The sequence below is a fragment of the Solanum stenotomum genome, chromosome 7 (assembly GCF_019186545.1).
Source record: "Solanum stenotomum isolate F172 chromosome 7, ASM1918654v1, whole genome shotgun sequence".
NCBI lineage: Eukaryota > Viridiplantae > Streptophyta > Magnoliopsida > Solanales > Solanaceae > Solanum > Solanum stenotomum.
The window spans coordinates 52,075,882-52,099,564 of NC_064288.1; the positions used below are offsets into that span (position 1 = coordinate 52,075,882).

Here is a 23,683-nt window from a genome sequence, read left to right on the forward strand (position 1 = left end):
TTTTGCATAATTACGCTTTATAGCAAATTTTATATTTTCTATGGAGCATCAAATTGTATAAATCGCTGGGGGCAACAAATTTGTATAAAATCGCTGACAGTCTCTCATTTGTATAAATTGCTGGCAGCCTCTCGTTTGTATAAATCGCTGGCAACCTCTCAATTCAACTTTATGTGTTTGTATATCTGCATAAAATTTGAATTTGTATACAATTGAATCGAAATAAAACGTTTGTATATCAAATCTCTCTCTCTCTCATTTTATACAAACACAAATTATACATTATATTTTGTATAATTTGTGTTTGTATAAAGCGAGAAAAAGAGAAAGGCAAAAGAGAACTGGGTAGAGGAAGATTTATATTGTATAATTATAAGTGTATATGACGAAAATATATGTATTTGCATGTGTATATACAATTTTCTCTCAATTTATACAAAAAGAAACACATTTTATACATTTGTGTTTGTATAAAGTGAGAAAGGCGAATGAGAGACTGGCGAGCGAGGGAGGGAGAGTGGCGAGCGAGAATTTCAGGGAGAGTGACGAATGACAACAGTTTGCTACGGGTTACAATTAAATCAAACTGTGGTTATAACATTTAATTTGAATTAATAATTTGCTAATATATACAATTTTTCCAAAATAAAACTTACAGAAACCTTACTAGTTTAGGACCTAATTACATAGATACGCTTTAGTTTTCAATATTACAAATCTTATCAGATTTTGATGCATTCATTTACGTTTCAAAACATGTATCTCGGGATACATGAGTCAAAATTGGGGTATATAATTTATTCTAGATACACTCTATCCATAACAAATCTCGCTCGCCTCCCTCCTATCTCGCCACTCTCATATGTATTAGATATTCCAGATACATGTGAATCATATCAGATACGTACAAATACATGTATCTGAGATGCATGACTATCTCGCTCACCTCATGACTATATGACTTGCCTTCCTTCTCATCTCGCTCACCTCTCTCCCTATTTTAGTCTATTTGATAGCAAAAATACATGTATCTAGATGTATCTTTCTCAATATAGGTAGAAAAACTCTTAATTAGAAGTAAGATACGTAAATATTTAAAAGTATAAGTAGAATTAATATAATATGGTATGTATGTATGTTTAATAAAGCTAAAGGTAGTTTTCTATATATATATATATATATATATATATATATAAAATTTCCGAAGTGGAGTTCAAAAATGATATGACTTATGGAGATTTTACTCCTATTCCTATGGGTAGAAAGATTGTTTTGATAGATCGTGAACTTAAATGATGCAAAAAGGCAGCATCATTTTTTTTAGAAGAATCAGTATATGTCACCCATTTTTACTTTTATGTTTCTCTAATTATATTTATAAATTCATTATTCTTATATTTGGCATGAGAATCAACTTTATCATAATTTGGTCGAACTTTAGACTCTTCAATTTTAAACTCGAAATCTAACCGTTAGACTTGGTCAATTCCATCTTTAGATTCAAAAGATTGAAGTTTGATCTTCAAATCTCTCAAATATAATTTCAAGTGATTAAAATTTAAATAAATCATAATTATAATTAGTTGGCCAAATGGATATATATCTAGACCTATAATTTCTTGTTTTGAAACACAATACTTGTGGTTCAAGTTTTTCTCAAAGAAAATGCTACCATTATAATTTATACATACTATAGAAAATATTTCAATTGCCTAATAGTAGTTAATTCCTAGGCATTTTATGAGAACTAGTAAATGAATAACAATTATTCCTTCATTTTTCACCAAAATATTAAAATGTATTACTTCACGCCGAAATCTCTTGCCCTTTTATTATTTGAATTAAAAAAAAAAGTCTTTTTTTATCCTTATATAAAATAACAAAGATCTTTTATAAATAAAGTATAAAACTAAAAAAAAGTTGCATAAGACTAGAAAATTAATCATTCCGTCTACTTTTAATTGTTATTATTTCTTTTTTTTAGAGTCAAATGACAAAAACTTCGATGTATTATGTAAAAAATTACAATTTATAATATTTTCATATCGTTTTAAAATATCTAAATTTTCTATTTAAAATATCAAATTAATATAATTTAATTTAACTTTGAAAATTTCCTTTCAAAAAAATTGACCAATCAATTACCATTAGCTTAATATCTTAGTTAAGTCAAAAATCAAAATGGACTTTAAAACCAATATTAATCCCAAATTACAGTAGCTAACTTTTTTTTTTGTTTTTTTGTAAATAATTTTTGAGAAACCTAGAAATCAGTAAATGCAGAGGTTGGGAAGAAAGAAGGAGAAGATGGGAGGAGGAAGAAAGCAAATATTCCTGGGACTTGGTCTTGTTATGGTGATGGGTTTAGCTGTTTACTTGAGGCTTTGGACCATTGACTACAATTTCTCATCTAGTGAAACTGAATTACTCAGGTACTCTCTTCTTCTTCTTCTTCTTCTTCTTCTTCTTCTTTCTTGCTTATTTTACCTCAAAAAGATCATGTCTTTGCACCAAGAAAATGGTTGGAAATGGATTTTGACTTTTGTTTGGTTGGTGGGTTAATTGGGTGTAGTCTAAGTAACTGGAGGACTAATTGGGGGTGTTGATTAGTCTTAATTTTAAGCAAGAACATTGAAAAAGCAATCACCTTTACTTATATGTACCTCAAAAAGATCATGTCTTTGAACCAAGAAAATGTTTGGAAATTGATTTTCACTTTGTTGGGGTGTTGGGAAAATTGGGTGTAGGTCAAGAAACTGGAGGAGTAATTGGGGATGTTGATTAGTCTTAATTTTATGCAAGAACATTGAAAAAGAAATCATCTTTACTTGTATGTAGCTCAAAAAGATCATGTCTTTGAACCAAGAAAATGTTTGGAAATTGATTTTCACTTTGTTGGGGTGTTGGGAAAATTGGGTGTAGTTCAAGAAACTGGAGGACTAATTGGGGATGTTGATTAGTCTTAACTGTAAGCAAGAACATTGAAAAAGCAATCACCTTTACTTGTATGTAGCTAAAAAAGATCATGTCTTTGAGCCAAGAAAATGGTTGGAAATGGATATTCACTTTGTTTGGTTGCTGGGAAAATTGGGTGTGGTTCAAGAAGCTGGAGGAGTGATTGGGGATGTTGATTAATCTTAACTTTAAGCATAACATTGGGAAAAAAGAACGAACACCTTTACTTTTATCAAGTATTGGACTGTACCTCAAAAAGATCATGTTTTTGCACCAAGGAAATAGTTGGAAATAGATTTTCACTTTGTTTGGGTGCTGGGAAAACTGGGTGTGGTTCAAGAAACAGAAAGGACTAGTTGGTGTCTTTTGGGGATGTTGATTAGTCTTAGTTTTAAGCAAGAACATTAAAAAGAAGGGAAAAAAGAAGCAGTCAGTCACCTTTGTATCTGGCATTAGAATTAGAGGCGGAGCCATGATTTTAGAACGACCAGTTCAACTGCTAATACTTGAGTTTTAAACATAATGTATGTACATATATAATGAGTTTCTTAGCATAACTACACAATTTGAGCAAAAGCCTCCCAATGTAGGTGTAAGGTTTGTGTACACTCTACCGTGGGATTACACTGGATATGTTGTTGTAACTATTTGAGCAAACTATTGGTGATTGGGCTTCTACCTCCGCCCATGATTGGAATGTACCTAAAAAAAGATAATGTTTTTGCACCCAAAAATAGATCAGCAAAATAATTGGAAATGGTTCTTCTCTTTATTTGTTTGTTGGGAAAATTGGGTGTAGTTCAAGAATTAGAAGGACTAGTTGGGGATTTTTGATTAGTCTTAACGCTCAATCACGAATATTAAGAAGCATCAACCTTTATTTTTGTATCTAGCCTAGGAGTAGATTTCTTGTTTGTGTTCAATATTGGAAACCTTTGTTTTAATGTTCTTGATTAATCTTTTGTATGTACCTCAAAAAGATCATGTCTTTGCACTCAGAAATGGGTTAAATCATTGATTAGAAATGGAATTCCACTTTGTTTGGTTGCTGGGGAAAGTTGGGGTGGTTCAAGAAACAGAAGAACTAGTTGGGGGTGTTGATTAATCTTAATTTGAAGCAAAAAAATCAAAAAAACAAAAAGAAGAAGAAAGCAAAATTACTTGTATCCAGCATTGGAATGTACCTAAAAAAGATTATGTTTTTGCACCCAGTTATGGACTTTTACTTTGGTTGGTTGCTGGTAAAATTGGTTGTAGTTCAAGAAACAGAATTATAAGTTGGGAATTTGAATCAGTCTGAACTCTCAGTCAAGAATATTAAAAAGTGCCAACCTTCATTTTTGTATCTAGCACAGGAATTGGTGTTTCTTGTTTGTATTTTGTGTTGGCGACCTTTATCTTAATGTTCTTGCTTAATCTTTTGTATGTACCTCAAAAAGGTCATGTCTTTGCACCCAAAAATGGATCAAGAAATTGATTGGAATTCTGTTTTCACTTTGTTTGGTTGCTCGAAAAATTGGGTGTAGTTCAAGGAACTGGAGGAGTAGTTGGGGATGTTGATTAGTCTTAACTTTTGAGCAAGAACATTAAAAAACAAATCACCTTTACTTGTATCCAGCATAGAATGTAGTTTTCATGTTTGTATTCAATTTTGATAACCACCCAAGAGAAGTGTTTCTTTCTTTTCTTGCTTGAGTGACCAGCAAAAGGAAAACCAATTTGAATGCCCCATTTGGACTTGATTACCAATTGAGGTTGGAAGTTGTACATCAATGTGGGATGGTGAAATAGGACTCTCTATGTAGTCTTGGGCGATCCTCACCACATGTGCTAGCTTTTGAATTTGAGTTAACCCAAAAGTCCATTTTCTTATCATGAAGAGAGCTAGACCCATCCTGATTCTTGGTTTACCCGATGTTGGCCCTCATATTATGTTGTACATGCTCCAATAGGCAGGCCTAGGCGTGCGGGGGGTTGGAAGTCCCACATATATGGGGATAGTTCAATTAGACTCTTTATATGGTTTTGGGCAATCCTCATTGCATAAACTAGCTTTTGAAGTTGAGTTAGGCCCAATGTTTATTTTCTTTAGCAGGTGAAAATCATGTGAACTCTATTGCAAATGCTTTAATAGGTGACTTGACATGGGTTTTGATTATAGAGGTGGGTTTTGTTGGCATATATCAAACTATTAGAACTAGTTTCTACTAGAATGTTTTGTGAACATTGTACTGTTTTCTTTAAGTTGCCGATGCAAAACCGCTTCCAAGTTTAAGTAGTGTTCAAATAAATAAGAAACTTTGTTTTCAGGACCAAGGTTTTTAATCATTCCACATTCCCAGCACGAGTCTAAAATTGATGGCAATCAAACATATGATCATATTTTAGATTTAAAATCCAACTTTCCCACTAAGATGGTATTTCAATGCCATTTAGTGCTTGGCTAAGTATATTGTTCTTGGTTTCTTGTAGGAGACAGTTCGATCTTGCCAGTAGAGAAGCAATGGACGAATCTGCAGTGTGGAGAAAAAGATATGATGACGAGGAAAAGATATCTTCTTCCTGCCAAAAGGAACTGATTAAGGTAGGCATCTTTTCATTCAGAATCAATACCATAGATGCTTGATTAAGTATTTTATATATATATATATATATATTTGGCGAAGTCCTTGAACTTCCGTTGTATATTATTTTTCTGCGACATGTTATCCTCTCTATTGACAATCAATGATGGCTTGAGTGTAATGTAACACCATATTGCCTTATTAACCAAGTAATCTATCACTTTAATCAAGAATATTAACTAGGCAATCACATATGTACCAGCATAAAAAAGCAAATACATAAAAAGTAAACATTCACCTTTTCTTCTAGTTTGATACATCTGCCTAGAAAAATGATTGTATCGATGACCCTATGTCTAAGAAAAGAAATAAAGCATTGTTGGACATGAATGAACAACATTATATACATGGATTGGGCTGAATGGTCCACACGGACTGACCATCAGTCCATATGTGAGATGCTATGCTAAGCTCTACCCGAGTAACCAGCTCCTTACACAAGGACTTCCAGAAATGCGGTGAAAACAATCTCTCCTGGAATCCTAAATATGCTAGTAATAAATAATTATTACTAAGACAATATTTGACTCGTTTAAAGAATAATCGATTTTAAACCCTTAAATAAGACATTTGACTCGATTTGTGAAAGAAATTTTGCATACACTCTATAGTTTGTAGGTAAAAATCATTATTGAATACAATCAAAGTTGATGTAAGGCCCTTAGCTACTACTCTGACCATGCTGAATAAGTAGAATCAGTTTGCTGAGTTGTCCTTGTGGTAAAAGATCTTATCTAAAATTTAAGATGAATAGACATAAGTTTTGAAGTTTCTCCAACTTAATCAAACTAGTTGGAGAAGGATCAGTCTTGCTACCAGGTCCTGTTGTGATCTTTACAACAATAACTACGTCTTAGTCCAAACAAGTTGGGTTCGTCTATATGGATCCTAACTGACAATATTTCTCCATTTAAGCTCATCTCATGTCATCTTACCAAATAAAAAGTGATGTTGTCCTCAAACGTAAAACTAGAATATTTCCTATTGTGTTTGCCAAACTTATTTGATTTTTTTTTTTTTTGTTTAAGAAAAAGATAATATTCAAAAAAGTGGGCAGACAGAATAGAAAAGTTAAATTAACCCAAGATTGAGAGGGACTTGTGTCTTCGGTCACAAGTTTGATCCCAATGCCAAGTGAATGAACAAAGTCTAGTATTTAAGTGGAAAATGACCCGAAGGGTGGCTTCAGACCAATTTATCAGTCATAAAAAAGAAATAATATAATAGGTCAATGAAGAGGAGAAGTTTTGAGCCAATGTTGAAGTCCCTTTTGCTCTTCGATTTCTTGTTCCTAATATCCTTGAGAAAATCGTCAAATCCTCCCTCAAGCTTTAGCCGTATTTCCAACTACACACTTAATCTTCATGGGAGTCCTATTACCCCTAAACCTTTTTTATATATTAGTTCACCCTTATAGGCTAATTTTCCACAAACGTGAACTCACCTCCGTGAGGCACGTAAGAACCAAATAACATGTACACCTGGAGTCCAAATAAGCTTCCAACGGTAACTTTAAACATATATTCAATCATCTCTTTTTCTTTTATTCTTGAACAAAAATTAATATCTTTCTCTTTTGTTCTTGAACAAAAATTAATCTCTCTCCTTTCTCTTTTGTTCTTCAAGGGTAACTATTCCACCATTTTCAAAGCATGAAGCTTGAATTTAGTTGTCGTAATTGTATCTTTTGCTACAAAGATTTAATTTAGGGTTTGCAATTTTCCCCAATTTCATATTGAAGATTCGAAATCTTCCCCAATTTTCTCTTCTCCTATTTTTTTTATTTTTTTTATTTTGTGTTGTTAGGGTTAGTAATGCGAAGTTGAATGAGCTATGCATGGAAGAATCAGATCCAATGCTCAAAGCCATAGTACGATGAAACATGGAAGTTTGTTGCATATGCAGACTTCTTGGTTGATGTCAAAAAGACGATTTTGGTCTTGCCCCTGCTATGGTGTATGTGACTTTCTTTTGTTGTTTGATTTTGTTGGGTTTAACTGATGTTCATGTTAATATATTGTTTTTATTTTTTTAGTCGGAGAATATATTAACATTAACATCAGTTAAACCCAACAAAATCAAACAACAAAAGAAAAGTCACATACACCATAGCAGGGGCAAGACCAAAATCGTCTTCCAGGATTTGACTTCGATCAAGAAGTCTGCATATGCAACAAACTTTCATGTTTGCATCGTACTATGACTTTGAGCATTGAGTCTGATTCTTCTATGCATAGCTTATTCAATTTTACATTTGACATTACTAACCCTAATAACACAAAATGAAATAAAAATAGGAGAAGATAAAATTGGGGAAGATTTTGAATCTTCAATATGAAATTGGGGAAAATTGCAAACCCTAAATTCAATATTTGTAGCAAAAGATACAATTACGACAACTAACTTCATGCTTTGAAAATGGTGGAATAGTTATCCTTGAAGAACAAAAGAGAAAGGAAAGTGATTACTTTTTGTTCAAGAACAAAAGAGAGATTAATTTTTGTTCAAGGATAAAAGAAAAAGTGATGGTTAAATATATGTTTAAAGTTACCGTTGGAAGCTTATTTGGACTCCAGGTGTACATTTTATTTGGTTCTTACGCGCCTCACAGAGGTGAGTTCACGTAGGTGGACACATCAGCCTATAAGGGTGAACTAATATATAAAAAAAGGTTTGGGGGGGAGGGGGGGTAATAGGACTCCCGTGAAGATTAAGTGTGTAATTGGAAATACGGCTAAAGCTTGGGGGGACATTTGACCATTTTCTCAATATCCTTCTTAAGTCTTTCCGCTCTGATCTGTGTAAGGAGCTTAATGATTGCATGATCGCAGCCTATATATCCGGTTACTGATGCATTGTTTCTGTTTTTTTTTGCTATTAGCTCTTCCATAATGTGCATTAAGACAGAGAACATGTCATCTGCATTAGATTCACATCCAAATGAAAATCTCTTTGTTTTGCATTGTCTGATTATTGAAGCATGTTTCTTTCATGGGTAGATGTCATTACTTACGAGGACTTTACCCGGAAAGAGGGTTAACTGATATTGCTCAGACTTATCAAAAATACCGACATGTGCATGTCGGATCCTCCAAAAGTAGTGCATTTTTGGAGAATCCTAGATGGGCGCGGCAACATTTTTATAGAGTCTAAGCAATGTAGTTGCACCTCATTTGCTAGTCTTTTAACTTGTGGCCTTTCGTGCAGATTAAGCAGTTGTTGAAGGAGGATGGTGCTGCTGGCATTAAGAAGAAGTTGGACCTGCTGCAAAAGGTGAACGTTCGAGACAATTTACTTGATGTCTTTTGTTAATCTTTGATCTTTCTCTTCTTCTCCCCCTCTTTGTCGCCTTTCATATGAGAAATGTTAAGTTTGTAGATTGTGATAACCATGTTGCTTATTATAATTGCCACAGTTCAATTTATACCTTTGTCTCCGATGTTCGATTTCACCAGGAAAACATTGATTTACTTGAACGACTCGAGTCTTTGAAACAAGAGCTTGAATCGGAGAAGTTGAAATGTAGCATGAAACAGATATGACTTCACCAGAACCCTGGTGGTCCAGAGATCATTCAGAAGTTGACAGCTTACCAAATTAATCCAACTCAAACATGGCAAGGAGGATTATGCTTCAGAATTTGCGTTACATTATGCTTTCCGAGAGGCATGCCGGAGCATCTTCCATCCAAATTTTTGGCCTCCCTAGAATACTCTCTTTTGTTAAGTGATGGTTCTTAGATATTTCTAAGTTCCCATACAACATTTTATCAAATCTTGAATTGTATAGATTTTTAGTAGATATGACCAAAAGGAGTTAACAATCAGAGGTTACAAAATGCAATATGTTAAATGCTTTTACAAAGTGAAATTACTAAAACTCCTTTGTATTGCTCAGTGCTTGTGAGCTGATTATTAAGTATTTTACATTGTTATGTATGTATGAGTGACATTCTCAACACTGTCAATTGAAATTTGAATGATAGTATTGCATTTTGCATTGCAGAGGTTCTAAAAAGCATAATACATAAATATGCTCTTTATTGGCGTAGATTAACAGCTGTTGATAGGGATGCCTTCCTTGTCAATGGTGTCACAACTCTAAATCATCCGTAATTACCCGGTGAACGATATTCATAGACTTTACAAGATTTATGCCACTTTTATTTAGCATTCAAAAAAGGAATTTAGACTTTTTCAACTTTTTTGTGTATAGTAGTCTATGAATTTTTGAAAATATGACGATGTAATTTTTTTGACGTTAATTTTTTGCAAATCATCCGTAATGACCTAGTGAACGATACTCATAGCTTCTATAAAATTTACGTTACTTTTTTTAGCATTTAACGGTCATGAACGAGGAATTTGAGTTATTACAGTTTTTCGTGTGTATTAGTTCATGAATTTTTTGTAATATTACAAACTAGATCTTGTTGACCCTTTTTTTTTTTTTTTGAAATCTTCTGGAATGACCAAGTGAACATACCCATAGCCTCTACAAGATCTATGCCACTTTTTATATTTTTGCGTTTAGAGATCACAAAACAAAAAAATCAAGAAAAAGATTTTCTCTTTTTTTTGTGTGTACTAATCCATAATTTTTTTTGGAATATGATTGATTAGATCTTTTTAACCCTAAATTTTGTGGAATTATACCTATTGACCTAGTGAACGATATTCATAGCATCTACATGATCCACACAACTTTTATTAGCATTTAAAGGTCACGAAACATGAATTCAAGATTTTCTCAATATTTTTGTGTATTAGTCCATAAATTTTTTTAAAAATATAATTGATCAATATTTTTTACCCAAATTTTATGAAATCATCCGTAATAATATAGTGAACGATACAAATGAACATTTGTAAGTAATCAACTTTGGCTTAAAAAATAAAGAAGAACATTTGTAAGTAAGAATTGGTGGACGATTTTGGTCGTTGTCTGTACAAGGCTATTAATGTATATAATTGTATTTTTCTTAATTGAGAAGTAATAATAGAACAAACAAGGCAACAAATATTTATACAGATTACAACAATCATAAATTCAATAATTTCAACTCAAAAAAGGAAAAAAAATTAAAAATTAATACTATATATATATATATATATATATNACAAACATTTTTCAATAAAAAAAATGGCCTCATCTTCTCAATTATTTTCACTTCTATTCCTGTTCTTCAACTTATTTTTTCTAATTGGTTTTTCATTTGGACATTTGATTCCAAATGTTTGCAAACAAATCAAGAATGAAAAATTTTGTGAAAAGATTTTGGAGTCAAATCCAAAATCCAAAACATCAAATTTGCCCACTCTTGAATATATAGCCATTAATTTGGCAATTTCCCATATTAATGCTACAAATGACAAAGTTAATTCACTTTTATTGGATGAAAAAGATTCAAAATTGAGAAACATTTATGGGAATTGTTCAATTAATTATGAAGAGGCAATGGATTTTCTTGGAGAAACACAATTGTACTTGGAATACAAGCAATTTATGGATTTGGGTTATTATGCTAAAGATGCAAATTTGGATATTAATTTTTGTGAAGAATCCTTCAAAAAGGCTAAATTGCTTTCCCCTCTTACAAAAAATAATTATATTTTGGGTTTGCTTATTGATATTGTTGTTGTTATCTCTAATATGCTTGTAAAAACAATATAGAAAAATTGTTATTTTAAGTTGTGTGTATTTCTATTAAAGTTGGTGTAATATTGCACTCTTTATCTTTTCATAATGTTAGAAGTTTTTTTTGTATGTGTTAATCAGTTGCATTCTATTTTATTGGCAATCGAAATATATTTAAATAGGAATGATACCATACTACTAGTTCACTTTGTACCTTATGAATGGTCCAAAAGTTAATGTTTAATATCATACATTAAACATTTATAATTTCAACTACCTTTATTAATCGGTCCAAACTTAAATCAATCCACCTATGATACCTTAGGGCATCAATTTTGTTCTCGAAATTAAATATACTGCACAAAACATGAATTATGCGATTCGATCTGAAATCTCTTTAATTAATAACTCGACTATTTTAATTTCATTTTAATTTGGCTCAACCCGTCCATTAGAAAGTCACAATTTTTTTCTTGTTCAATGACTCTCTACTACATTTTGTTTCCATATTAATTTTGGAAGCATGATAATGTAACAAAAAACTCTTTGGTAAGTGGATACTTTAATGGATTAAGTTTCCAAGTAGAAGAATAAAAATTATTCACTTTTAAATACTTGAAGGATGTTTTCTACTAAGAATGATACTTTAAAAATGTAGTTCAAGTTTGGAGTATAGTTTAAGGATGATTTTGACCAAAAACTCCAACTTTAGACATAAAATAATTCAGATTTTATTACTCTTTTCACTCTAAAAATTAAGAGAAAATTACCTTTCACAATCACTCCATAAAAAAAAGCAGTGAAAAAGACAACATATAAAAACTTTTTTTTCTTCTCAATTCATGATTAACACAAATTGAGCACGTTAAAATATGTTTGATTTAGCAAATCGATATTCAAAATCATTCCATTCAGAATTTTTTAATCCGTCAAAACAACGGATATCCAAATTTTCTATGTCAAAAGTTCAAAACCACTCACGCTCACGTCCAAGGCCATTCTCGTAAATCGCCCTTCATCAACATGAGGGCCCATTAGTTAGGCCCACCTAGTCCTTATAAATACTGCAGTTAATGAAATGGGCCCAATAGTTAGGTCCACAATAGTCCTTTAGGCAACTGTTGAAAGGTCATTTTCAAACAATTCATGATTGGGCCATTATTGTAGTGGACCTAATGGGCCAACTGATTAATCTCATCTACGAATCTCTGTCGGCCTGGGCCCATATGACATTCGTGGAGAGAAAAAGCCCATATCCTGAATGGGCCGGACCCACTTCATTTGGTTTCCATCAGAGCATTGTAGGTAGACGCCTAGACGTTAAGATCAAAAGGACTTAAGTTATATATATTGACAATTTACGTATTTTTATATTCTCACTATAATTTAGCATACGATAGCAATAACTAATATATATGTTATTTATAATTATCTTATATCTTATATGCAATATTTGATTGTATTAATATTTCTTAAGAATCAACTTACTTAATTGTTCGTTAATCAATTGCTTAAATTGACAATGGTTAGTGAATATATGGCATAATGTATAAAGTTCATTTGTAATATGGTCTCGAAGTATTGTATATACTTAATGTATAATTAATGTATATTGTCTAAAAAAGTAAACAGTAAATTCAATCAGTTATTTGTATAAAGATACCAATATTTCTTATACCATCAATACATAATACATGATATGTATTTCATTAAACTCTTAAAAGTATGGTCTTTCTTCCTTTTTAACCCCATTTAAGTATTACGAAAAAATTAAATTCCCATCCCTTTGTCCATAGAATTTGATATCGAAAATCGAAATTTTGAATTTTTCAAGTTGTATGTTTGAACATGTATCTTAATTGAAAAAAAATCAATCCTTTTCTCCCAAAGTTAATTCTGAGCTAGTTTTTTAAAATTTCATGGCCAAACAGATATTTGAAGATAAAATTTCAAAATCTGACTCAAAATATATGATCAAACGTTAGTTTTATCACTCAATAAGGATTAGTTTTTTAGGTGATGGGGTGGGGTGGGGGATTGTTGTGTTATAGGACAAACCAACCATGCTTCATAATGTTTTTGATGATGCAAAAAATGTGTAAAATAATGAACGGTCTCTCTCTCTCTCTCTCACCCCCCATTTTTGGTGTTTGCTTTGGATCTATCAAAAAAGGAAAGATGAAAAAACAAAAAAACAAACAGAACTTTTTTTAGTTTTCTGCACTGATCGATAGATCATTTAACGTAAATTGTAAGCAAACTTAATCCCAAGACAACACATGCATATGCATGCGTCCTTTCCTCTCCTAAATTTCCCAACTTCTTTGTCCTTTAATTTAGCGCTCGTAATATATAAATATGTCATTTAATTTGGATTCACCTGATCATATTTATGCAATTTTAGATATGTATATGTAGACACTTATTAAACTTGTATAAAGTTGAATAACTAGACACACACGTTCTACGTGTAAATTTGCGTGAGATACACTCAAACAAATGTATTATGCCACGTAGGACGCATATGTCTATTTGTTCAATACTCCCTCTGTCCCTAATTATTTGTCTACTTTTCTTTTTTTAGTTGTCCCTAATTACTTGTCCATTTTGACAAATCAAGAAAGGACAATTTTTTTTTACCTATTATACCCTCAATTAATTACTTAGAAAAATGTAGAGCTTCTTGAAACTCTTAAGTTTTTAATTCATCTACTTCATAATTAATAGGGGTAAAATGGTAAACTCACTATGTCAATCATTATTTTCTTAATAGGTGTGTCAATTCAAAAGTGTACAAGTAATTAGGGACATAGGGAATACTTTATATAAATTTAAATACCTACTAATGTACACTAAAAGTTAAAACTGATCGAGACACCATAATCATTAAGAAGAAGATATATCTAGCATATCAAATTTTAACCTAGCAAGTACAACTTGTAGAAAGTGGAATTAATTAAAATTAAATTGATAGTGGTATTTTTGGTGTAGACTTTTATCTCATAAATGGAGAGAATCAGAGAAATTAAACATGGTGCAGATATTATGGAGATCAATTCCTGGGGTGCTGAAAACAGAGTAATTAATTAAATGTTTGCTCCAAATAAATACTTACATTTTGAAAAGGCCTTGGAAAGTGTTACATGTCCCCTATTTTTAATTTCTCTTTTTGGGTGGGTTTGGTATGAAAATATTTTTGTGAAAAATAAGTGATTTTTTACTAATCAGTTTGTGTAGGATATGTAAGTAAAATTATTATTTTAAAAATATTTATATATGCGGATGGGATGGGGGTGCAAGAGAGAGCGAGGAGAACATACTCTAACTTGTTTTTTCTACTTTTATTATGTAAGTCATTTTTCTTAAAAGTTTTTTCAAGGACTTGGTTTTTCTACAAGAAAAAATATTTTTCAGAATTTTTAACCAGCAGAAAAAAGGAAAACACACACCCTTATTTTGTGTTTTTTAAATATTTGAATTGAATTGCAATTTGAATCTTGGATTATATGGAGAAATACTTTTTATTTGGACATGAATTTTGAGATATTCAAAAGTATCAATCATTAAAAACAAAATTTTCATATTCAATTCGATAGAATACGATTTAGCTGAAACATGGTAATTTTGCCTCAATCATTATATGTAAATTTATCAAAACATACCACATTCTTTATTTCGTATACACTTATTAAAACTTGATATTATCATTTTAAATTTTGTGATTCATAAAAATATAAATTCTGAATTCGTCTCTCTCACCAAAAAGACTCATATGGCTAACATATAAAAAGGATTAAAGACAACGTTGATCAAACGTGGTTGTACATTCACGTGATCCAACTCAAAACTACTTATGATCTTGTCTATTCTTTTGTTTTTATTTTGTGTTGTGAAATCTGTCGGTGACTATTTTCACTCCAAGTAAAGTGTCTCTGTCGGTTCTTTCACTCCGTTCGTCACAAATTATTTGTCGTATTTTTCTTATACGTCTTAAAAGAAAATATAAATTATATTAACGTAGTACAATTTTTAAGAGAGTTTTTATTAAGAGTGTATTTTACTAAGTTCATTTTATTAATGATGTTTTAAAACCTCTAAATTTGACTAATATTATTTTAATACAAATAGTTTTATGAGAAAAAAAAAACTATTTACACTATATTTTTAGTATAGAAGTCAATTTAAATGAAACGGAAGGAGTAACTAGGAACAGTTTTGAGTTTTGACTACGTTATCCTTATTTATGTTTGAAGATATGTTATCCCTTCATTGAATATTTACTCAATTTATGTATCATTATCCCATAATTGAACTGTTTATAGTATTTAATAACAAATTTTACTAAGCGTAAGCCATAAAATGAAAATAATAATAATTTATATTACTTTAAGATAACTATTAAGAAATCACGACATATAATTTGGGACGTGAATAACTCTTTTACTTAAATTAATGTTATTAATGCTAAGTAGTACTATGGCTTAATTAGGATCTGATTAGTCTTTAGGAGTGGAAATTAAGAAGCTTATTATAAAAGTCTTCTCTTTTCTATAATTAAATGATGTTTATTAAGCTCATAAAATGGATCTTTGTCAGTAAAAGGTTTACACATACTGAGTCAATGGCTTGAAATTAATGGATCCCAACTTGTGTATAATTATACTCGTATATACGTATGTTTTAAGTGTGTGCACTTTTTTGCACCACAAAATAAATTTTTTATATATATATATATATATTGATGTTGAATTTTAATTATTTGTAGTTCTTCAGTCTATATATTGGGACAAGCTAGTGTACAATTTATTTTGTCAAAAACCTACATATTTAGTCACACACGTAACCCGTACATACAGACAAAGGGAAAAAAAAATATTTAGGGAAAAAATTATTGCATATTGTTATATGAAACAAAATGCAAATACAGTTATAGAATTAAACAACTATTTCAATCTTCTTAAAATAATATTTTAAAACTCAAAAAATTACATGTTCATGTTTTCAATCTTCATTAAAGCACACCAATCAATATAAATTATGATAGGATGATTGCGATTTCTTTATCCTAAATTAGATGTCTCAATTTTCGAACTCTTAAAAATGAAACATATCTTATTTGAAACCGTCTCTTCAAAAATAACTCAACGATCCTCAAATTAATTTTAGTTTAATTGTATTTCAGTGCGAATACTAAACCACGATTATCAGGGGCGACTCTACAACTTTGAAAAAAAAGCAATTGCCTTAGACCCTAAAATTTGAGGGCACTCAATTTTTTTAAAAAAATAATAGGTTATAAGTATTTTTTTTTAAAAATACCGAATATTACTTATAGAAAATAAAAACTTTTCATAAAAAAATAAAGAAGTAATAGAAGTTTGACAAATTATAAATACTATGTCTCAAGAAAGATTAAATAATTGACTATAATAAATTTCATAAAAAATATATATTCAAATTGAAGGCCTCCATTCAAATTTGTTTTTAGGCCACCAATTTATTAGAGTCACNAGGGCACTCAATTTTTAAAAAAAATAATAGGTTATAAGTATTTTTTTTTTAAAAATACCGATTACTTATAGAAAATAAAAACTTTTCATAAAAAAATAAAGAAATAATAGAAGTTTGACAAATTATGAATACTATGTCTCAAGAAAGATTAAATAATTGGCTATAATAAACTTCATAAAAAATATATATTCAAATTGAAGGTCTCCATTCGAATTTGTTTTTAGGCCACCAATTTATTAGAGTCACCCCTGATTATTGTTATTATCATACAATGCATGTACATGATGACCATCATGTATGATATCTATCTATGTACATATCATATCTATAGCACAAACACAAATATTTTTCCAATATTTAAATCAAATAAACAAACACTTTAAATACTGTATTATAAAATTTACATATGATATTCCGGAAGAATCGGAGTAGTTAAGACTACAGCATTTAGAAGGTATAACTAAATCAATTTTTATAGGTACCCTTCCCTGGCGTAGGATATAGGGAATCTTATTTGTTTGGCTCTAACATATCGATAAATCGATAACTTTATAAATTTTATTTAAACATATGAATTACCATTTATTTCGATTACCATTTAAGTACACAATAAAAAAAAAATTCAAAGAAAGAAACAGCGTGGTCTTCAAAACGGCGCAACCCATGCAAAAATCTACTCTTGCTTACGTTGGCCACACGTGAACCCTATTTACTCTTTGACCAATCAACCTCCTTTATTTGACTTACACGTGTCTTCACTCTTCACACGTGTGTCTCATTGGGGCGGAGCTAAAAGTTCGAAAATAGATTTTGTCAAATTCAGTAACTTTTGCTTGGTGCATTTGTATTAAGAAGTTTTATTGAATACGTATAGATATTAAGTTTAGAACACAATTATTAATATTTGAAATTGTTAAAATTCTGATTTCACTTTTGTTATCACCTCTAGTACAGATTCACGTGAATTCAATAATTTCATTTTTATCCAAATTTTATGTGTGAGTAGCTAATAATTAAAGTATCAATTATTATTATTTATTTTGATATAATGAAAATGCATAAATTTTGAATTCTGATTTAACCATTCGAAAACCGCCTCAAGGTTTTTTTTTTTTTTTTTTTAAAAAAGAAAGAAATAAAAGTCATTTGTTGTTGGTGTGGCTGATGTTGTCTTTGCGTAACTCTATCTTTGACTTTGTGTTTGCTGTTTGTTGCTGAAATTAAGGTCAATGTTTCATTAAATTTAATTAATATTTAATTGCCTCAATCCCAATACTAATCACGTAAACAAACATTTAATTAATTTAAAAAAAAATTCCCAATTCTTGCGGCAACAAAATAGCAGTATTTAATGTAGGACTTTGTTTTAGGGTATCTTGTTTTCAAATGTTTTTGGTCTACCATGTGACTTCTGCTCTTTTAGGGACTGCAGATTATGTCGTGTACACATGGCATTTTATTATTTTTTCACCGAACGTTCGATACATGTATTAAAACTCGATTAAAGTTGTAAGAGGATTCAAACTCAAGATTTGAGGTAATAGTTGGAGGGAGGTTTGCTTGTTGATTTAGTACTAATATTTTTTGTCAATTATTTGATTAGACATATACTTAATCATTATCAAGATTAATAATAAGTCCAATTTAAAGAAAAAAACAAAATCTTTTTAAAGATTGACATAATCGTGTACGCAAAATATCTAGAATCCTTTTAAATATATATACTTTCTAATTTCTAAATATAATATCCTTTGATCCAATAATGATGTTGACAAATATATTTTCCCATATTCCGACCAACACCTTTGTGCAGGTCTTCCATATATTAAGAATTTCGTAAGTCGTCTATATCACACCCCTTTTAGAATACGATTTTCCCCAAATCCTACGTAAACACGATGATACTTTTTATGATGTGATAGGTGTAGTTAGGCCGTGAACAACCATCATACTCGTACAATAAAAGTTGAATATGTTCAATCTATAGTCATTAAGGCCTTCTGGAATGATCTACTTAATTCATCGAGTTGTTCAAAATGACCAATTAATAGGCTCTATATATGCTTATCTATGCCTTTTTTGCAATCAAATGTGTTCCTTTCCACTCTTTTGACTTTGGAGATGTTATGAGGCAGAGACAAATCAAAAATTTGAAGTCAGTGACAATGAATGTTTGACTTTGTATGTGTATTTGAACAAAAATTCCCATTTATATATACATATAGTTCGAGCTGAAGACAATAGATGTGCGTGCATTTGCCGCTAGAATACTAAATCATCAATAAAACAAGAAAAAAAACTTTTAAACTATATACTGATTAGATATATAGAAAACAGAAACTAGAACAAGTCTTTTAAGCCTTCTTAGAAGGCCTTTAATTAACAAATGGAGTACTAGAATTAGCAGACAAAGCCTACAAAAAACAAGTTCTATCTTGTTCTTTGTAGGTATTGTCTTGAAACAAAAACTCGGAAACGATCCCAAGAAAAGTGAAAACTACTAGTAAATATACTGAAACGTTGATGCAAAACGCAAACTTTTCCACTCATGAACTAGGTAAATTGAACATCATCATCGTCAGCATGTCCGAAAGAGTTGAGATGTTAGGAACAAAGCACTCGATCATCCAGCTATACAGTTCGAAAAAAGGAAAGTGGAGATTTACTTGTTCTCTCTATTCCCTGATTCCTACATTGTCACTGCTTGAATCAGTTAGAATTGTTAACCTTCGCGCTGTTTTCATGAAGTCGCTGCAAAATAGAGGAAAGAAACACTTCCTTACTACGAAAACAATGTGAAATATTTCATTACATGAATAAACAGATAATGGAGTATGTTGGAAAACATGGGAAATTTTTTGAAAACATACCTATATGGTTCATCACCAAGTTGCTTGACCGAGCCAGTGGTATCCCGGTAAAGTACGTGATTAAGCATCTCCGAGTTGTCAATACCGAACATATTTGCCAATTTCCTGCATAACTCTTCGTAAGATCCTAGCAATGAAAGATCCAGAGTGCGACCTACATCTTCTGATTCCATAAAAACCTTACAGTGTCCAATCTCGGTATTAGGCTCAGATTGAAATGTGTCGCACGGTGAGCGTTCTGTTAATCCACGTTGATTGAGTGCAGAACCTGAACCATCGGACACGTTCCCGATTTTATCAGCATTTCCATCAGAGGAACTATTCCCTGTACGAACAGTAGAAACAGTATCTCCCGAGCAGCTAAGAGAAATCTGCTGCTCAGTAAGTATAGGTTGACCAAAAAGCACGAGTTGTGGTGCTTTCCCAATATCAGATTTCTTCGTAGAGTGAGCAGAATTTCCCATGGTTAGCAAGCAAGATATATTCTCATTGTTGCATGGCTTGCTGATCATTGGAATATTCAGGGGTCTACGAGGTGCTGCTGCAGCCTGATCAAGTGGTGGAAAACCAACCGGAAACAAACTAGAATGCAACTTATTGAAATGGAGATCTGATAATGATAAACCATATTGAGCATGCCTGGCTCCCTGCATGCCAGCAGGGGTGTTGTCGGGAAGACAACCAAAGGGGCTATTAGGCCCTAGAAGGTGGTTGCCGGAGAAAGCCGGCATAGGAAGGTGGCCATCGAGAGGAAAATCTGGATGTTGAGGTAATCTTAGTTTCTTTCGTGGGGGCGAAAAGGGAGAAAGATGAATGGTAGGCATGTTTGAGACTAATTCCACAAGCCATGGGCTGACACGTTTTACGTTTTGGAGCAGATCAGGTTCGTCCCACGTCACCTACAGCAATTCATCACAATTTAAGTCAGGATCATACTAAATTAAGCAAGAATTGATTGATTGTCGGATTCTGTCCCCTTCTTTTGTAAGTAAAGAAACAGGACACACTATGTAATAATTCAACCCTCTGTTTGGGAAATAAAAGCTACAACTCCAAGTATTGTTCATTGAGTTCAAATACAGGTATCAAAACTCTCCAACTTCACGAGATTGTGAAAATCATCAAACATCGTGTTACAGAATATAAAAAGTCCCTGATTCTTTTTTTCTCTAAAAACAAATTTAAATAGTTTATCTTTTCTACAGATTAGGAGTTCTTTTCCTTTTTGGTATACCAATCTGAATCACTTCCTATAAGTATATGTGTATAACATAACAAGTGCAACACTATGTTATTCTTTTTTAATCAAAACAAAAAACGAATCTGTGGGGAACAATCAGCACAAAATGTGAGAAACATTATGTGACCGAGTATGTGTGCTTACATCAGGATCATATATGACAGATCACAATGGGGATGCACTAAATAAAGATGGTATTACCTGAAGAAGCCTCCACGGTGAATCTGGCCATCGAACGGGATCGGAGACCTGAACTGAAGATATAGTTCCCATGAACCAACTTATCCGTGAAGAATCTTCAGTTTCAAAAGGCATCTTGAACCTCATCCCCGAGCACCAACGGATCTGCAATGCTGACTTTACAAGCGATGACTTCACGCAGAACTCCGGAGTACTAGCACGAGGGTAGTAGATCACCTCAAATGGCTGTCCACTGGCTGCAAGATTTGCAGCTTCAACAACTGATTCTGCCTTCACTTTTCCCTTGTTCATCAAGTTCCCACCATTATTCCCATTCCCATTTCTCATTAATTTATTCTCATCTTCCCTAAGAAAACTGGAAAACCCTCCGTATGGTACCATACAATTCCCTCCAGCCGGATTCCATCCAGAAGAAGTCTCAGGTCCACCTCCAATTCCCCTCTTTGCCCTCCGAATGCCTACACAAAGGTCCCCGTTTTCAGCCCTCAAGAACACAATGGAATCACCCGCGACGAGCTTTTTATGGTTCACAAAAGTACTCCATCCAGTCGTCAACAGATGGCGCCTTGGCGTCCCTCTATAAATATGCCTGAATTTCCACGTCTCCCCATGAACATCCTTAGCAAGGATGGTCTGAACAGGAGGATCCGCAGAGTAATCCAGACGAGGAAAGATCGTCTCTGCACAATACCTCGGGACAGAAAAACCTCCACCATTATTCGCATCTGATTGCGTTAACGTCTTAGCAAATGAACTAGGCTTATCTTGGTTATCCGAACCATTCATCCCAACAACCCCATCATCATCAAATTCAACCTCATTCCTACCAACAGGAATCAACCTAATTTTGGCAAAAACCTCATCAGTCTCAGGATCTGCCATATACTTAATTGCGGAGACTTTACAAGGAATATACGACGGAATCCTAATGGAGCTCCTAAAATCAACATTTCCAGAGGCATGCTCTGAGTGTCCTTGAGGAAAGTAGAAAACTTTTGAACTAATTGAAGGCATTTGTACCATACTACCAGCACAAGCATGCCATAGTTGAGAATCTAAACACTTTTCTATTTCCTTCACTTTGTCCTTTGGATCCATAAATGTAATCATCTTGATGTCAACAAAATCTTACTAATATGACAATCAATTCAAGAACCAACAAGTCTTTCACCTCATAAATACTTACTTTCCCATTAGGAATAGAAATGCTGTCATCAAATAAAAAGAAACAAATATTCTTTAAGCATATTAATTGTACCAATTAGCAAAAAACAAAGTAAATCACAATAAATTCAACTCAAAGAAGTTTCAAAAGTCCATACCTTTTTTATATCTGTTCAACAAAGAAATCTATCTCCAGAAACACCAATTATAAGTACATAATACTCAAGAGAATTTGCTGAATTACCACCAAATTAGAACAATTTTACAAGATTCAACCCAAAACCCCTCATTTTCTTCAATTTGAAGACTTCAAAACATAAAATTCCCTCCTAATCATCCATTAAACACAAAATAACTGAGGTCTCCAACAACCTTGACTCACTTTGAGCTCAAAATCAAGCAAAAAATCCAATCTTTTTTTCTCAAAATCAAGAAACACTCAAAATTTGCTCCAAGAAACCAAAAGATTCCACCTTTACACTGTTTTTGCCACACCCACAACAAAATAACAGAACCCCACTTCACAATTCACCAGACAGAAACAAGAAACAAGAAAAAAGACAGAAAAAAAAACCAAGAAAACCCTAACAAATCATCAAAATTGGTGGAAAGTGAAAAACTGGTTTAGAGTGGGCTTTCGCTAACAATACTCTTTGTCATGTTTTTGTCTCAAAATACACACAAATATATATATTTCTCACACAAAAGAGAAAGAGAGAGTTCTCTGTTTGTATCATACAAAAAGAAAAAGATGTATACATATATATATATATATGATGACTCCTCTATGCACTCTATGTCCACACATGTATGTGTGTGCCCATGTAAAAAACTTGTCTATTTCTCTCTCTCTTGCTCTGTTTTAACTTTCACTATTTACCTATTCGATCTCTCTCAATTGGAGTCTAATTAAATTACAATCATTATTTACGGATAGAGTCTATCTGGTGTAGGGGTGTGCATTTGGTTTTTCGATTTTTAATTTTGTAAAAGTGTAACCCAATTCGATCCAAAATAAATTTGGTTTGGTTTGATTTTCCTCTATTCGGTTTGAATTTTTTCGGTTTGGTTATTCGGTTATGTCAATAATTAATAACATATATAACCAAAGTAATAATATTTAATCCCTTAAATATACTTTCTAATATAAATCATAAGTAAAACTTAAAATACAATACTTATCAGTATACCTATTAGAGATATAATTCAAGCATAAAATATAAACGTAATCATCATGAAAGACAATAACCAAAAAGAGACAAAAGTGGTTAACTCCAACTTAATTCTAAGCCTAAATAATTCGGTTTTTTCGGTTTTTATTTTTAAAATCTGAAACCAAACCAAAAAACCATAAAAATCAATTCCAAAAACCAAAAAACCAATCCAAATAAAAATTCGGTTTGATTTGGTTTGGTTATTCGGTTTAATCCGAATAGTGCACACCCCTAATTCGGTGTCACTCTTTTTATCTAAAATATATT

At 31.9% G+C, this 23,683-nt stretch overlaps 2 protein-coding genes across 3 annotated transcripts; one reads left to right on the forward strand and one right to left on the reverse strand.

Annotated features, from left to right (window-relative positions):
* Positions 1–2,214: 2,214 nt before the first annotated feature.
* LOC125870938 (uncharacterized) lies at positions 2,215–9,429 on the forward strand. Its single transcript, XM_049551487.1, has 4 exons — positions 2,215–2,432; positions 5,428–5,539; positions 8,787–8,852; positions 9,035–9,429. Exons 1-4 carry the CDS (start codon positions 2,278–2,280, stop codon positions 9,119–9,121), a joined length of 420 nt encoding a protein of 139 aa, XP_049407444.1. The 5' UTR covers positions 2,215–2,277; the 3' UTR covers positions 9,122–9,429.
* A 9,595-nt stretch (positions 9,430–19,024) lies between these two features.
* On the reverse strand, positions 19,025–22,923 carry LOC125870589 (auxin response factor 18-like). 2 transcript variants are annotated; one of them, XR_007446915.1, is made up of 5 exons: positions 22,361–22,923; positions 21,039–22,246; positions 19,782–20,496; positions 19,598–19,702; positions 19,364–19,478 (listed from the first exon to the last, which is right to left on the reverse strand). XR_007446915.1 is itself a non-coding variant. In XM_049551047.1 (4 exons), the coding sequence occupies exons 2-4, from the start codon at positions 22,146–22,148 to the stop codon at positions 19,403–19,405; spliced, it is 2,085 nt and encodes a 694-aa protein (XP_049407004.1). In that variant the 5' UTR covers positions 22,149–22,246; positions 22,361–22,920; the 3' UTR covers positions 19,025–19,402. The 2 variants fall into 2 exon arrangements, 1 of the variants encoding a protein (XP_049407004.1); XM_049551047.1 differs by having other exon boundaries at positions 19,025–19,478; positions 19,598–20,496; positions 22,361–22,920.
* Positions 22,924–23,683: the final 760 nt, after the last annotated feature.

Excerpts from the sequence above, each read along its gene's own strand:
- LOC125870938 (XM_049551487.1), top strand. The coding sequence starts at position 2,278 with ATGCAGAGGTTGGGAAGAAAGAAGGAGAAGATGGGAGGAGGAAGAAAG. Across the intron at positions 5,540-8,786 it reads GCCAAAAGGAACTGATTAAG|ATTAAGCAGTTGTTGAAGGA; the intron begins GTAGGCATCTTT and ends CCTTTCGTGCAG. Across the intron at positions 8,853-9,034 it reads AGTTGGACCTGCTGCAAAAG|GAAAACATTGATTTACTTGA; the intron begins GTGAACGTTCGA and ends CGATTTCACCAG.
- LOC125870589 (XM_049551047.1), bottom strand. The coding sequence starts at position 22,148 with ATGATTACATTTATGGATCCAAAGGACAAAGTGAAGGAAATAGAAAAG. Across the intron at positions 20,497-21,038 it reads CACCGTGGAGGCTTCTTCAG|GTGACGTGGGACGAACCTGA; the intron begins GTAATACCATCT and ends GAATTGCTGTAG. Across the intron at positions 19,479-19,597 it reads CTTGGTGATGAACCATATAG|CGACTTCATGAAAACAGCGC; the intron begins GTATGTTTTCAA and ends TCTATTTTGCAG.